The 16,723-nt window shown below is 52.8% G+C and overlaps 1 protein-coding gene across 1 annotated transcript; it reads right to left on the reverse strand.

The window, feature by feature from the left end:
• Positions 1-1,145: 1,145 nt before the first annotated feature.
• On the reverse strand, positions 1,146-16,289 carry LOC128408877 (uncharacterized). Its single transcript, XM_053378893.1, has 11 exons — positions 16,006-16,289; positions 13,486-13,743; positions 12,983-13,264; positions 12,747-12,875; positions 8,467-8,483; positions 6,087-6,216; positions 5,610-5,894; positions 4,242-4,526; positions 3,179-3,295; positions 2,748-2,783; positions 1,146-1,875 (listed from the first exon to the last, which is right to left on the reverse strand). Exons 1-11 carry the CDS (start codon positions 16,088-16,090, stop codon positions 1,868-1,870), a joined length of 1,632 nt encoding a protein of 543 aa, XP_053234868.1. The 5' UTR covers positions 16,091-16,289; the 3' UTR covers positions 1,146-1,867.
• Positions 16,290-16,723: the final 434 nt, after the last annotated feature.

A 16,723-nucleotide genomic window follows, 5' to 3' on the forward strand; every position in this document is an offset into this window, starting at 1 on the left:
GACAACCGTATGTCAGGAGTGCTCTGATGGGGTTTCCTGCTTGGCAGGGGGTTGGACTCGATGGCCCTTGTGGTCTCTTCCAACTCTATGATTCTATGATTCTATTCTATGATTAATGGTCAGGGGTCCCTTTACCTTTACCCCAAATGCTGTGTTAAGGTGTGGAAAACTGCAGTTTAACTCTGCAATGATTTGTAAAGGCAGCTGTGTTGGACACCTGCTTGGAAGAGCGAAGGGTCCGGCAGGGACGCAGCCCTGTGGCTCAGGGACAGGACACCTGCTTGCACTGCAGAACGAAGGCCCCGGGTTCAAACTCTATCACAGACCTCAACACACACTCGGTGCTTGTGAGCTTAGCAGCCGCAAAGGAGCATTTCTCCCCCCCAAAAAAAGAATATTTTAAAAGCTGAGCTGCCCGTTTGGTTCCGGAAACGGCTCTGGGACTCCTTTTAAAAAAACCCCTTCTGCTTAGGAAAGGCAGCAGGATGCAGTTGGTTGAGGGTGGGGTGGAGGCCTCCGTAGCTCAGTGGTTAGAGCACTGGGAGGTTCTGGGTTCAAATCCTGCCGGTGGCATCTCCAAGCAGGGCTGCCGAAAGCACAAAACTCGCCTGGAATTCTGGAGTCAGAATCGGCTGCCGGTCAGAGTGGGCAGCCCTGGGCGGCAAGGAACCCGAAGGCAAAGAGAGAAACCACAAAGCGCGTCCGAAGGCATTTTGCCCTTTATTTTTGTGTCAACAAATTTCCTTTAAAAAATGAAGCCCGAACGCACGACGGCAGGCAGGTTAGGAAGAGGAGGGCGGAAGGTCCTTGGAGAAAGGAGGTCCTTGGAGAAAGGAGGAGGGAGAAAGGTTGTTTTCTGCTGCTCCAGAGAAGCGGACACGGAGCAATGGATACAAACTACAAGAAAGAAGATTCCACCTAAACATTAGGAAGAACTTCCTGACAGTAAGAGCTGTTCGACAGTGGAATTTGCTGCCAAGGAGTGTGGTGGAGTCTCCTTCTTTGGAGGTCTTTAAGCAGAGGCTTGACAACCATATGTCAGGAGTGCTCTGATGGTGTTTCCTGCTTGGCAGGGGGTTGGACTCGATGGCCCTTGTGGTCTCTTCCAACTCTATGATTCTATGATTCTATGATTCTATGAAAGGGGCTTGCTTTGCGAGGGTAGAGTTGGAAGGCACCCCCAGGGGCCATCTAGACGAACCCTCTGCAATGCAGGAAGCGCAGCTTAACAAAAGAAATGGTTTGAATGCAAAGTCCTCTTTTGTAGGAAGGTGAACCCGCCAAACCCGCACCCGGGACCTTAGCTTTCTCCTTAGTTTTTATTTTAAAGAAAAGTCTTAATAAAAGCATATATACAAATGTGCACACCTCTCTTTAAAAACCTGGAGAAAAGGAGCCCCACGGGTGGATTAAAAAGAGTTCCTCTCCCACAGAATCAAAGAATTGTACAGCTGGGACCCCCAGCGGTCATCTAGCCCAACCCCCTGCCTCAGCTTGATTGTAACCAATGACAGCCAAGGGGAATAGAGGAGGGGCATCTTTGCACAATGCGCTGCAGCGGGTTGGTCTAGAGAACCTCCCGGGGTCCCAGCCCCACAGTTCTGTGGTTCTAATCAGCTGCTGCAAAGGAGACAGCGGCGAATTAGACGGGTGAGAGAAATTAGCAGAGGAGGAGGCAGGGCGTGGGGAGGGTGCTGGGCTCAACAGGCCCCCTTGGGGCTTCGGGGTGGGGGTCTCTGGGGGGTCTTTGAAGCAGCAGCAGGGCCAGGGTTGGTGACATCGCTTTTGATGGTTTGCAGTCTCCCCAACAGATCCAGGATGAAATCGCCGCCGAAGGAGTTTGGGGAGAGGCGTCTTCAGAGTCAGGCTAGCGACCTGTGGAAAGGGGGGGTGTCGGAGTTTAGAAGTTCATGGCGGGGGGGGGGGAGTAAATGCTTTTTCCTGTTTGGCGACCCCCCCTTTGTGGTTCTCCCTCTGTGCCAAGCCAAGCCCCCCCTCCTATCACATCTGGGGAGCACCCTGGTATAACATCTGGCTGTATAGTCCTCCCTGATAGGGTTGGTGTGGGAGACAGGGGGGTGTAATAATAATAATAATAAATTTTTATTTATACCCCGCCCTTCCCAGTTCAAAAACCGGGCTCAGGGCAGCTAACAACAAATTTAAAACACTTAATTGGAAAAGCACCATAAAATACAGTGTAAAAACATGAATAACGATAAAATTCAAAGTTGAGAAAGTTAGGACCTGCGAGAGACCAGGGTTGGAATCCCCACTCAGCAGTGTAATTCACAGGGTGACCTGGGGGGGCCACAATCTCTTTCTCTCTCTCTGCCTACCCTACCTCGCAGGGTTGTTGTATGGGGCGCAATGAGGAGGGGGGAGACCCCTGCAAAAGGGAGCGGAGGGCAGGAGAGATTTCCCAGAGGCTTTTCACTTTCCTGACTCTGAAAGCGGGGACCCCGAGTGGACCCGATCCTTGGAATACTTGGAGGGCGGGGGACTTGAAGGCTGGCTGTGGGATCTTTGCTGGAAGGGAGACCCCTGCCCTCTCCCCCCTCCAAACAACTGCCCTAACCCTTAAAAAATTACCCCCGATGCTCAGCCAGAATTTGTCGTCCTAAGAACACGAGCGGAGCCTGCAGGATCAGGCCAAAGACCATTGCAAGGCTGCCCAAGTTGGCTTCTTGTGGCAGGTAGTTCCATAGTTTAACTAAGCAGGATGGAGGGAGCAAAGGTACTCTTACCATTTGGGTAGGTGCTGCCATCAATGGGGGCGTAGCCTTGAAGTGGAGAGAGAAAGAGGGAGTCAGCAAAAAGAACGGCCCCCACCCAGAGGAAAACCCCACCCAACCGCCCACCTGAGGGGTCACCCATCAACGGGGCCCAAGCGATGAGAGCTCAGAGGTTTCAGTGTATAAATCTTAAGGATTCAGCAAAAGGCAGTGTATAAATCTTAAGGAGTCAGCAAAAAGCGGTGTATAAATCTTAAGGAACTGGCAAAAATCGGTGTATAAATCTTAAGGAATTGGCAAAAAGCGGTGTATAAATCTTAAGGAATCGGCAAAAAGCAGTGTATAAATCTTAAGGAGTCGGCAAAAAGCAGTGTATAAATCTTAAGGAACTGGCAAAAAGCAAGACCTCATCCCCCCAGCTCATGTTCTCCTCTGGCCCATACCTTCGGGGAATCTCCTCTTCCAAAGGACGGTGCCCAGGGCAAGGAGAAGGATGCCGACCCCCAGCATGGCTGCCGAGACCCCCACTTTCCACCGGAGGTCCACAGCCAGGCCTGGCGCTGCGGGAGATACAGATAGGGCAGGGAACTGTTAAATGCGGGTCGCATTCCTCACCTTTGGGGTGGAGGTTTTCTGACACCCCCCCCCACCAACCCACCCTCTTAACCACTTGGATCTGTGGGGCTGGGGCTGCCACCTAACACCTGTCCTGACTTTGTAAGGAATCAGTATTTCAGTGTGGCAGCTCCCGAACCCTGTGGGACTCCCTGCTTCTTGATATTAGGTGCCTGCTAAAAAGCATTCTGCAGATGTGGGTGGGTGTTTCAATCTGTTTATCACTCATCACGAATTTAAAAGTTTTTAATTATTGTTCTATTTTTTCCTTCCTTAGGGTTTTTAAAGCAGAGGTTGGTTGGCCATCTGGCAGGGAAGCTTCAGCTGAGATTCTTGGGGTTGGACTAGATGACCCTCGGAGTCCCTTCCAATTCTATGATTCTTACTAACTGCTTGGAGTCGACCCCGTCCCCCCAAAAAGCGGCGTATAAATTTAATGAAATAAATAAACGAGGCCCCTGAAAACAGCAGGACGAAATGTTTCCCCTTTTGAGAAGAGGGGGTCTGGCCTGGGCTCAGTGTCAGGACACCTGCTTGGAGTGCAGAAGGAGAGGCAGTGCTGCCAGTCTGTGTGGACAAGGCTCGGCTAGATCATAGAATCCTAGGCTTGTGGGCTTGGAAGGGACCCCCAAAGGCCATCTAGGCCAGCCCCCTGCAAGGCAGGAATCGCAGCTGGACCTTTCCTCCAGATCTCAAGTTAGTTGGTGGCTCATTGTGGTCACTTGGAGGGGGGGCGGGCAAAGAGACATTCTGCACATGCACAGAGGCATTTGGGGAATCCAGTGGGAGGCTGCCATTCTCTTTCAAAGCCATCCACGTCGGTGGCAGGGAGTTCCATAGCTGAACTCTGTGCTGCGTGAAGCAGCCCAGCCCCCCCCCGCCATCACTCACCCCAGTCCTTGGTCAGGGTTTCATTCAGGCTCACGTGGGTCACCTGGCAGGTGTAGGTGCCTCCCTGCCGGGGGTCCACGGGGAGGGTGAGCAGAGTTTGGTAGGTCCAGTCCCCGTTGCTGGAGGGCACTGCCGGGGGGCCTGTCCCGTTCTTCAGGGGGGCCCCGTTCCACAGCCAGGTGACGGTCACGTCTTGCGGGTAGAAGCCCCACACGACACACGCCAACATGATGGACTCCGGGGTGTTCTGAGGGATGACAGGGAATACCCGGACCTTTGGGGGAGCTGTGGAGAGGAGGGGGGTACAGAATCAGAATCCACATTAGATCCTTCGAGGGTTGGCTCAGCTGCATGCCTCCAGGTGGGATAATCTTGCCATCACTTGCCACCCCACTTGCCATCACTTGCCACCCCACTTGCCTTCACTTGCCACATCACTTGCTGTCACTTGCCATCACTTGCCACCCCACTTGCCACCCCACTTGCCTTCACTTGCCACCCCATTTGCCATCACTTGCCACCCCACTTGCCTTCACTTGCCACCCCACTTGCCTTCACTTGCCACCCCACTTGCCATCACTTGCCACCCCACTTGCCTTCACTTGCCACCCCACTTGCCTTCACTTGCCACCCCACTTGCCTTCACTTGCCACCCCACTTGCCTTCACTTGCCACCCCACTTGCCTTCACTTGCCACCCCACTTGCCTTCACTTGCCACCCCACTTGCCATCACTTGCCACACCACTTGCCTTCACTTGCCACCCCACTTGCCATCACTTGCCACACCACTTGCCTTCACTTGCCACACCACTTGCCTTCACTTGCCACACCACTTGCCACACCACTTGCCACCCCATTTGCCTTCATTTGCCACCCCACTTGCCTTCACTTCCCACACCACTTGCCTTCACTTGCCACCCCACTTGCTGTCACTTGCCACCCCACTTGCCTTCACTTGCCACCCCACTTGGCTTCACTTGCCACCCCACTTGCCTTCACTTGCCACCCCACTTGCTGTCACTTGCCACCCCACTTGCCTTCACTTGCCACCCCACTTGGCTTCACTTGCCACCCCACTTGCCTTCGCTTGCCACCCCACTTGCTGTCACTTGCCACCCCACTTGCCTTCACTTGCCTTCACTTGCCACCCCACTTGCCACCCCACTTGCCTTCACTTGCCACATCACTTGCCTTCACTTGCCTTCACTTGCCACCCCACTTGCCACCCCACTTGCCTTCACTTGCCACCCCACTTGCCACCCCGCTTGCCATCACTTGCCATGCCACTTTCCCAACCTGGCGTCCTCCAGGTATAACCTGTTTGGGGCTGCTACTCTCTCTCTCCGCCCCCAGCGCCCCCCACTCACTCTTCCTGAGCGCTGAGGGTCCCCACAGCGAGTGGACCTGCCCCTGGCAGCGCTGGGCCTCCCCCTTCATCTGCGCCCCCAGGACGTCGTTCAGGTGGTCCGCGAAGTAGGCAGTCAGCTGGTCCCAGGGGCTGTAGGCGCCCAGGCCGCAGGGCACGAAGCTCCCGCTGGATCCCTCGAAGCAGATGAAGGGGATCTTGTTGAAGGCCACCGTCCAGTTGAGCCAGAGGGCGCGACCCCCGTCCGAGAGGAAGCAGTCCTCCTGCAGGTGGACGACGAAAGCCCCTGCGGAAAGGGTTCAGGGATCGAGCGATGGGTTATTTGCCCCCCACTTTTTTCTCAAGGCCGAGTCTCCCCTCCCTCTTCCAACCCCCCCCCCCAACAACGACCCTGCGAGGTCGGTCGGGCTGCAACTTCCGCACCCAACGAGCCCCGGATCTCTCGATCCTTTCCGCCCCCCCCCCCCCGCATCCTTACCTGTTGGCAGGTAACTCAGCGCCAGGCAGAGGCCGGCCAAAGCCGCCCCGAGAGGCCGCATCCTGACTCCGCTGGGCGAGGAGGAAGAAGAAGGATCCGCTTTGCAGGCTCCGGATCTCTCTCCGCGCTCCTAGGGATCCACTTGGCAAGGGATCCCGGGTTTCGTTTCTACGCTCTCTGGCCGGATCACCAACTCTGACCGGCCCCCGGATCCCAGCGAGAGATCTGCTCTCGCGGATCCCTTCGCTGTAGTTGTGGGGGATTTTTTTTTTTGCGTGGGGTGGCAGTGGGATCCTTTCCTCGGAGAGAAGGATCACCTCTGCTGCAACTGCTGCTCTGGCCGCGTCCAGGGGAGCCGACTCTGCCCCCCAACCTCAGCCCCACACTGGGGGAAGGGGGAAGCCAGAAATCCCCCGTGCCGCGGGGAGCCAATGGGGAGGCCGCCCGCCGCCGCGTCATCAGTCGCCGGGCAGAGGGGAGCCGTCGGGGTTTTTCAGGAGGAGTCTGTGAAGGGCAGAGCAAGGGTTGCATTTTATCCTGGGGCCACAGACAAGTTCCCTGGCGCCCCCCTCTGTGCCCCCCATCCCGGCTTCTCGGGGCCCAAAGAAGGACCGGCGAGGGGCGTGGTCTGGGGAGAAGGGGCGTGGCCTGAGCAGAGTCCCGAGGGCCGGGCAGCGAGGCCTGGAGGGCCGCAGTTGGGAGGTTTGCACACACGCCGTGCCCTAAAAAAACCCAAAACCCATAGAAATTCGCTCCACTATGAAGTTGGAAGGGACCCCCGAGGGTCATCCAGACCAACCCGCTGCGATGCAGGAATCTCAGGGCGCACAGCGGGCCTGAACCGGCCCCCGGCCTCCCAGTCCGCAGTTGCTTGAGCCAGAGCTCCTGTTTGGTCGTTGCTTTTTTGCATTTTGCAGAACCAACACCAGCCAGAGGGGATACGAAACCGCCCGGCGCCGCCAGATATAGAATCAGGCCCCCCTCCGCCTCCGCCTCCCGCTTCCCCTTTCCCTCCCCTCCCCCACTGCGCTTTGGCTCGGGTCCACTTTCACTTTCGCCCTCAAAGGAGCCGGGCGAAGCGTCAGGAAGCCGCTTCTCGGGTTCCGGGGGGGGGGGGGCTGGGCGGGGAGGGGAAGGTATTTGGAAAAGATGGGACGAGTCTCTCTCTTTTTTTTAAAAAAAATTATTTTTATTAAATTTTCCGCTTTTATCATAATCACATTTTGTTACATAATTCTATAACTTAATACATTACTCTATAAGAGCATCGACCTCCTTCCCTCCCTCTTTCTGACTTCCACACACCTTTCTTTATTCTTCGCATTTCTACAATCACATGTTTACCTTCTATCTTATTGTAATATTTCACCTTGTTAAATCAGTTCCTTATATTTACATTACAAAACATTTCAATTCAAGCTTGCAGACGTTTTCAGATGTTTACAATTTTCTTTCATATGAAGTATAAATTTGTTCCAGTCCTCCTGAAACAGTTCATCATGCTGATCACGGATCGTCAAACTTGGCCATCTCTGCGTCCTCCACCATCTTAACCTGCCAATCTTCCAATGTTGGGAGTTCCTGCTGTTTCCATTTTTGAGCCAGAAGTATCCTTGCAGCCCTTCTGGCATCATAGCTGTCAACTTACAGATTTAAAAATAAGGGGCCAGCAGCCTCAAAAATAAGGGACCAGCAGCCAAAATAGGGGATTTTGCTGATACAGAAATCCGGCAGTGATGGAGCCATGCTGCTTTTGCTGCGACTGACTGTGTTTTGCAGGGGGTTGGACTAGATCAGCCTAAGGGTCTACGACTCCCACCAAAGAAGAGGGGCAGACAAAACTGATGGCAAAGCTTCCAGGCAGAATCAGAAACCAGGAAGAGGATCTCTTTAATAAAGAATGGGGAAAGTTTATAATTTAGTTGAAAAGCTATTGTAAAGAGTGACGTACATTGGTAGGATTGACAGAAAACTTGTAAAAATTTGAACTATGGATGGACAAATGATTTATAAAAATAGAATAATGAAAGGGATGCAGAGGGGGAAATCACTACATTAAGATGTTGCACTGCTTGGAGGGGATGCTAAGCAGCACGTCGGGGCTGCCGTCGTCCTGGCGCGAGGAGTTCCATTGGCCCTTCCTCGCCTGAGATGGGGGGGGGAGAGAGAGACTCTGGCCCACGCCGCCTGTGAGCCCGGCATGAGGCAGTTGCGGCGCCGTGGCGGCCGCTGAAGCACCGCCCTTCTGCGTCCCTCCCCATCCCCTCCTCTTCCTCCTCCCTTGGGCCGCCTCCTCAGCCGCTGCCGCCTCCGGCTTCCCCTGGCAGCGCGGCAGAAGTCTCGCAAGAGAGGGGCTGCCTGCCCGCCCGCCACCACCCACCTCCTCAAGACGCGCCCCTGAGGGGTAAAAGGGAGAGACGGAGACACGGCAGCTCGTGCGCGCTCTCTCTCTCATGGCGGAGGACCCCGAGCCGCTGCTTCCCTCCCAAACCGGGCGAGCATGAAACCCGGGAAATTTAAGGGACATCATCAATCCGGGACAGTGGCGGGACACGGTGCTGGGATAAGGGAGTTTCCCGCCAAATAAGGGACGGTTGACAGCTATGTGTGGCATACATAAACATATTTACATCTCTCTTACGTATTTCTTCTCCAATTAAACCTGATAAAAATGCCTATGGCTTTTCATTACAGTTATATTTATATTTTAAAACCTTTTTCAATTCTTTACATATTGCATTGGAAAAGGTGGGGCGAGTCTCAACATCGCCTAAGGCAGACGTTTCCAACCCATGTGCCGTGGCCCCCAGGGGTGCCTTGAATGACGGCCAGGGGTGCCCCGGATGCCCCCTCGCGTCCCAGGTGCCCCCACCCTATATTTCTGCAGTTGATTCTTCCTGCCTAAGTCTAGAACCTGACATTTGCCCCTGTTGAATTTCAATTTATTAATTTCTCTACAATCCCACCTCGTAGGATAAAAAGTCCCTTCTTTTTCCTTACATTTCCAACATATATTTGAGCCGGTTTTATACATTCTTGCTATCTGTACTGGTGTTATGTACCATCTATAATGAGTTGAAGAAAATTTTCCAATTAACATTCGTAAAAAAGCCTGAAGCATTTCTGTTAGGGATTGTAGGGAAAGACCTGCCAAGGAAAATGAAGAACATATTTATGTACGCGACAACGGCAGCAAGAGTCTTCATAGCACAAGGATGGAAGAATGAAGAAACCCGACAAAAGAACAGTGGCAAGAGAAATTGATGGACTATGCGGAACTGGCAAAATTGATGCACAAACTCCGTGACAAGGACAACTGTGACTTTAAAGAAGAATGGGAACCTTTTACAAAGTACTTAAAGAAACAACAAAATGAGTTGGACTCCTTGGCAGGTTTTGAATAAACATACACAAATTTATTTGTTAACATAATAGATAGATAACTTAGAGAGTTTTACTTAGAAGAGGAACAATATCTGTTAATAAATCAGAAAGAGGAACTGAGGGAAGTCGTAGGGGGGAGGGAGGGGGGAAATATAATGGTTGGAATAATTTGTTATGTGAAAATAGTCCAAAAAAAGAAGAAGAAAAGAAGAAAAAATAAATTCATTTTATTGATCCTTCTTGCGAATACAGTATGAAGTCACTCATTAAAAAAAAAACAACAACTTGTAAAGCAGAACTCTTTAAATAATCTGAAATCAGGGCATTTAATTTTTTTGCAAAATAAACAGAAACCCCCACAAGTGAAGCTTTCCCAAATCTTCCAGCCTGGTCATGTTGTTGCATGAGAACAGCAGGGCCAGGAAAAACAAAGAAGAAAATAAAGCGCAGGTGTGTGTGGAGCTATTTTTTTGAGACAGGGGAGAGGCGTCTCCTCCCCCCCCCCGCCCCCATGCAAGAAGATCAAAGTGGAGGAGACAATCTTGCAGTCCCTTGCAAATTTGTCAAAACACCCCCCCCCCACGTACTGGGGAAAAAAGAGACACAATGCACGTACTTTGGAAAACCCAGAAAAACTTCAATAATAATAATAATTTTTTTTTTTTAATGCCATGGATTTTGTAACATAGTTGTCAACTTTCCCCTTTTTTTAAAGGGAAATTCTCTTATTCCTAATAGGATTCTTCGCAAGAAAAGGGAAAAGTTGACAGCTGTGTTTTGTAACTGCCTGCCCCCCCTCTAATCCCCAGGCCACGCCCCCTTAACCAAGCCCCGCCCCCAGCTCTGCTCTACGCTCTACCTGAGAAATTCTACCTGGCAGGGAATAGCGCACCTTCTTTGCCTGTACAAGTCCACACCCATGGACTCACTCCCCATCTTCCTGGCCCTGACCCCCCCCCCACGGATTCCCCCCACCCCAAAGCCACCCCCCCGCCTTCTGCCTCAATCCCTGCTTGCATCGCCAAGAAGGACGCGAAAGAATAGCTCCAAAATCTGTTTACTTGTTTTTCCCCCATTTTATTTTTTTGCACCCCTGGCAATAATTCCACCTGGCACCCGGCGTCAGGAACGCAAAGGAAAGGGACACATCGCTGAGCAGGAACAATTGCAGGTGCAGCGTCCGTAAGATCCGAAAACAATCCCCAAAAAAACAAACTTCCCCCCCATCTATTTTTTTTTTTTGGTCCTTCCATCTCTCCGCTCTCCCTCTTTTAAAAGTTGCAGTGCCTCTTTAGTCCTGCGTGGGCCTCCCAGTCTCTCCCCCCCCCCCCTTTTAAAACTAAGAAGATGCCCACTGCCTTTTTATCATGTTGCCGGGCAGAACCGCCCTGCAAGGTCCCGGGGAATATTCAAGCCTTCCCCATAGCTGCTTTATGAAAGGGCAGAAATTCAACTGGCGGAGACGCTCCCCCCCCCCAATCTCCTGTGCTTCCACATCCCCGATAGCTCAGTTGGTAGAACGACTAACTTAGCCAGCTAGCCCTGGGGATCATCTAATGTTTATTGGATGGATTTCCCCCCTAAATTGATTTCTGAATTCTTAATTTACTGTTATTCACGTTTTATACTGTATTTTATGCTGTTTTTTGTTGCATCAATTAAGTATTTTAAATTTGTTGCTAGCCGCCCTGAGCCCGGTTTTCTGAACCGGGAAGGGCGGGGTATAAATTAAAATGTATTATTGTTGTTATCAATCTCAGGGTCATGGGTTTGAAACCCACATTGGGCCAAATATTCTTGCCTTGCATGGGGTTGGGCTAGATGACCCTGGTGTCCCTTCTATGAGTCTATGATGCTAAAACGTAGAAAAGGGAGAGGGGTTCTGGGGAATACTTCTGCCCAGAAATACTGCAGCTGCCTTCTGCAAGCTGAAAAGGGACAAACTGCACTTCGTTGCTGTAATGGACAGCACTCTCAATATGCTCAGAGGCACCATCGTTTCACAAGTGCCTGGGCTCAGCCCTGCCACACACACAGAAGAAAAACTGCACTGCAGGGCCCAGCTGCCCCTAATGAAAAATCGGGGGGCGGGGGTACAGTCCTCTCCTGCCACAGCAATTAGCAGGTGATGATCTCTGTACCTCCACGAGAAGGTCCTGTTAAAGGGCCACTGGCAGACCAGAAAGGTCTCTCATTCCCCTGGGAGCGGCGGAAAATCTGGGTGCTGATGGGCCAGAAAATAGATCTGAGGCCAAGCCATGTCCCTGTCCTGGCGAGAAAGACTCATAGCTGGGAGGAGCAGGAGTGGTGGTGCTGGCGACGTGAGCAGTGGGGTGAGTGATGGTTGTGGGGCTAGCAATATTCAGTCTATGTAAGTTTATTGTTCTAGCTAAAGGCCATGACAAACCGGCAGCAACAGTGCCAGTGCTAGCAGTGGGGTTGGTGCGACAGTGGTGTCAGAAGTGGGATTGGTGGCGACAGCGGTGTCAGAAGTGGGATTGGTGGCGACAGCGGTGTCAGAAGTGGGATCTGAGCCAGCCCTGCTTCATCCAAACCTGGTTGGGCTCCTCTCCTCTGCTCCTTCCACCCCCTCATTTACCCCACTGCTTCTCTAGCAGCAATAACTTTAACGGCAACAGAAGAAGCTCACTCACATCACTGACCCGCCTCACCCAGGACTGCCCACACTGACTGGCAGCAGTTTCTCTCCGGGTTCACAGACTGGACTCTCTCCCACCCCTGCCGGGAGCCAGTGCCAACGGAGACACGTGACCAAAGCAGGGCGGACAGATGTTCGAGGCTCACTGAATGCAAATGGGCACACACACACACACACACACAGATTCTGGCACCGAGGGGCAGTTCCCACCGGGGGGGGGGGAGCGAGGGGTGACTTTAAAGGTGATGCTCCTTCTCCAAATCCCTCCTTCAGGTCGACTCTGGGGATTTCATTCTGGAAAAGAGAAAGGTCGTAGAATCACAGAACTGGAGGGAGGGACCCCTAAAGGTCATCTAGCCCAACCCGCCGCAATGCAGGAATCTTTGATGGTTGCCATCTTTCACGTCAAGCGGCGTACACGTTTTGCCAGCAAGGAAACAGACGAATGAAAAGGGAACCCCGCGGCCTTGCAGGGGGTTGGGATGGATGACCCTTGGAGGACCCTCTGACCCTACAAGCCTTTAGTTCCACCTTCTGTGTGCCAAGCCGGCGCTCTCTGCCCCAGAGCTGCAGCCTCCTCCTTCCCCAAGGGGCCCGGGGGCCTCCTCCAGCTCTACCTGTGCTGTTGCGCTTGCAGGATACTGCCACCAGGACCACCCCGGCGATGGCAAAGAGGACGCCAACCCCAAAAGCCAGGCCACACAGGATGTTCTCCAGGAGCTCCGAGGGGACGGGATTTTGGGGGACTGCAGGAGGGAGGGAGAGGGGACAGAGGGTTAGTCGGGGGGGGTGAGGTCACAAGGGTCATTCGGGGCAGGGGGCAGGGAGAGAGAGGGAGAGAGCAGGGCCTCACCCCAGAACGTCTGGATGCTGAAGGTGTCGCGGGGACTCTTGACGTTGCAGCTGTAGATGTCTCCTTCCTGGGGGGTCACCTCCAAATAGGAGAAGAGCTCAAACTCCAGGTCCTCCACAGGGATTGCCGGAGGGGTGGAGACCCCCTGGGTCACGGGCTGACCTTGGTACGTCCAGGTGACCTCGGCCGCCGGAGGGAAGAGGTTGGTCACTGAGCAGACGAGCGTGTTGGGCTGGCCCATCTGCAGCGGCTGCAGGAGGAAGACCTTCACCTGAGCAATACCTGGGGGGGGGCAGAGGGTGGCAACTTGAGAACGTGGCCTTTTCAGTGGTGGCTCCCCATCCTTTTACTTACATTATTATTTGCATTTTTTAATTTTACTCATTATTATTTTTATCGTAGTTGTTTTTTTTTATTGTAACATATATTCTACAATTCCTCACTGGAGGAAGTTTCTGGTGGCCCCCCTCCCTCCCCCCAAGGCAAATAACCCCCCCCCTCACCTTTCGCTTCCGGCATAATTGCGAAATAGTACGAAAAGTTGCTCAGCACGTCGTTGCAGAGCTGGTTCAGCACCCGGATGTGACTTTCGGGGGTCCGGGTCCGCACCCCCGGCTGGAAATCGGGGAGGCGGGGGTGCCAGGCGGACTCCGAGGAGTTGAACCAGAAGAGCTCCTCGTTGTCCAGCGTCTGGACCATCTCAGGGAGCAGGGAATCCTGCTGGCACAGGTAGACCTCAGAAAAGAGGTGGGCAGGATCCTCTGGACAAGAAAAAGAGGGAGACTGGTCAACCGCCACCATCAAGGTGGAGATAAGAAGCCGCCCCAAATCATAGCTCAGTCAGTAGAAAAGGAGGCTCATAATCTCAGGGACAGGGACGCGGGTGGCGCTGTGGGTAAAAGCCTCAGCGCCTAGGGCTTGCCAATCGAAAGGTCGGCGGTTCGAATCCCCGCGGCGGGGTGCGCTCCCGCTGCTCGGTCCCAGCGCCTGCCTACCTAGCAGTTCGAAAGCACCCCCAGGTGCTAGTAGATAAATAGGGACCGCTTACTGGCGGGAAGGTAAACGGCGTTTCCGTGTGCTGCGCTGGCTCGCCAGATGCAGCTTGTCACGCTGGCCACGTGACCCGGAAGTGTCTTCAGACAGCGCTGGCCCCCGGCCTCTTGAGTGAGATGGGCGCACAACCCCAGAGTCTGTCAAGACTGGCCCGAACGGGCAGGGGTACCTTTACCTTTTTAATCTCAGGGACACAGGTTCAAGTTCCACGTTAGGCAAAAATTGCAGGGGGTTGGACTAGATGGCCCTCGAACTCCACAATTATTTTGATTCTGCGATGTGCCTCCATGTGCCCGTCTTCCGCCCTCTGCCTTCTGCCCTTCACCCTCCCTGGCTAAGTCATATGTGCCAGGGATGGATGGCAAGAAAGCATGAACTTTTGATTTTAGTTTCTGCTGAAATGAGGCTGCATTTCAATGTTGCATTTTAATCTCGTTTTTAAGTTGTATTTTAATCCATTGTTTTTATACCTGGTGTCAGCCGCCCCTTGGCTGGGGAGGGCGGGTTATAAATAAAATTTATTATTATTATTATTATTATTATTATTATTATTATTATTAACTAACCTGGGGCCACCCAACCTCTGCTTGAGATGGCCTTCTGAGAAAGCTTCTTCTGCGGGCAAACAGCAATTACTGTCAGAAAGTGCTTGTGGGGTGAAACAGGGGCTATTGAGCTGGGGTTGGACTAGATGACCCTTCCAAATCTATCGTCCTACGAGTCTGTGGTTCCGCCAGAGTCCTGTTCTGACGGCGCTGCTACAAACGGGGAGAGGAAGGAAGGAAGGAACTTCCTCAACGCAAGAGCCGAGTGTTCAGTAGGGGATTTTAAAGCACATTTCCCCCCTCCAAACACCATTTGCCCCCTCCCCCTTCCTCAGCCCCCTCAGTTTCAGGGGTTTGGGATTGTTAGGGGATGGGAGAGAGAAGGGGAAACTGGGTGCCAAAATACTATTTACATAGTTGAGAGGTCCCGGGGCCCTAAGGAAGTCAGACTATCCTCCACCAGGGCCTTTTCAGTGATGGCTCCGACCTGGTGGAATGCTATGTCCCGGGAGACCAGGGCCCTTCAGGATTTAACCTCCTTCCGTCAGGCCTGTAAGACAGAGCTCTTCCGCCTGGCCTTTAATTTGAATTCAGCCTGATCTTTTATTTCCCTTTTGTTTCCTCCCCTTCCCCTTTTATGAAGATCACCCGCTCTGAGACCCCACAGCTAATTCTCCCCTGGTCTCCTCGCCTGCCCAAGTAGGACCAATTCAGCCAGCTAGCCCTGGGGATTATCTAATTGATTTTTTGAATTTTATTGTTATTCATGTTTTTATACTGTATTTTATGCTGCTTTTATAATTAAGTGTTTCAAATTGGTTGTTAGCTGCCCTGAGCCCGGTTTTTGAACCGGGAAGGGCGGGGTATAAATAAAAATTTATTATTATTATTATTTGGAAAAACGCTGTAAACAACTGTGCCTTCTCAGAGGGTTGGTCTAGATGACCCTCAGGGTCCCATCCAACTCGCCAATCCTGTGAGTCGAGAGTGTGCAAACGGGTGTCAGATCCGAGTTCAAGTCACACCAGCAGGCTGCTCGGAAGTCTTTCCCCCCTAGTTTAATTGCAAAGTGAAACTTGAAAGGGATTTAAAAATAAATAAAAAAGTACGGGGTGGCATTTCTCTAGCGAGCCAAGGTCGCCTGGAAGTCCCAGAGGAGCAGGCGTCTTCTGGGTGGGGGCTGCAGAACACCCAGCAAAGAGTTTGGGGCCGGGTGGAGGAGAGAGAGGGAGAAAGCTGCACCGGTTGAATTCCCGCCTGGCAAATGTTAGCAAGTACACGGACGCTGCCAAGGGAGGCTCGCTGCCCGCTCGTAAGAACTCGCCAGGGCTAGGGGAAAAGTACACAACCTGAAAGCCCCCCAAACCCCCCACCTTCATTTTCACACCCCACGCAGGCAGGAAACAGGGAGACGCATTTTTGTACCTCGCACTTCGGTCGCTGCAGCCGCCGCTGCCCCCCAGAGCCAGGCCAGGGCCGCCAGACCCCAGTTGCACCTCCCGGGACCCATCGTCCTCGCTGCCCCACAGCAAATCTCCGAGCCCCACAGCTGAGTTCCCCCAACTCGCAGCAGCTTCGGGGAGGGAGGATGCCTCCCCCAGGAGCCAATGGGGTTTCGTTGCGCTTCATCGTCATCAGTTGCCAGGGAGAGGCTGCCCGGTTTCGGCTCTGGAGCGCAGACGGGCTGCTTAGGCTGCGCGAGGAGAGAATCGCAGGGACCCCTGAGGGTCATCCAGCCCCACCCCTGCAAATGCAGGGACCCCAGCTAAGAAATCCCCGACGCATGGCCCGTCTGACCTCTGTTTAACAGCTTCCAGTGAATCGTAGATCACTCAGCCGATGCAGAATTTGGCGGCCAGTTTGCTGACCAGGGTAAAACGGTTTAAACGTATCGCACTGATCCTGACCCAACTGCACTGGATGCCAATTAGTTTCTGGGACCAATTCAAAGTGGTGGTTTTGCCTTATAAGGCCTTGAATGGCTCAGGATGATGATGATGATGATGATGATGATGATAATAATTCTTCACTGGAGAACAATTTTTTGTTGCATTGACACCTGCAGTTGTTCTAACCTAATTTCAACGTGCTGATTTCATATCTGAAGTTGGTTTTTGTTCTGTAAGCTCTAGGATTTTTTTTT

The sequence above is a fragment of the Podarcis raffonei genome, chromosome 2 (assembly GCF_027172205.1).
Source record: "Podarcis raffonei isolate rPodRaf1 chromosome 2, rPodRaf1.pri, whole genome shotgun sequence".
NCBI classification, from domain to species: Eukaryota; Metazoa; Chordata; class Lepidosauria; order Squamata; family Lacertidae; genus Podarcis; species Podarcis raffonei.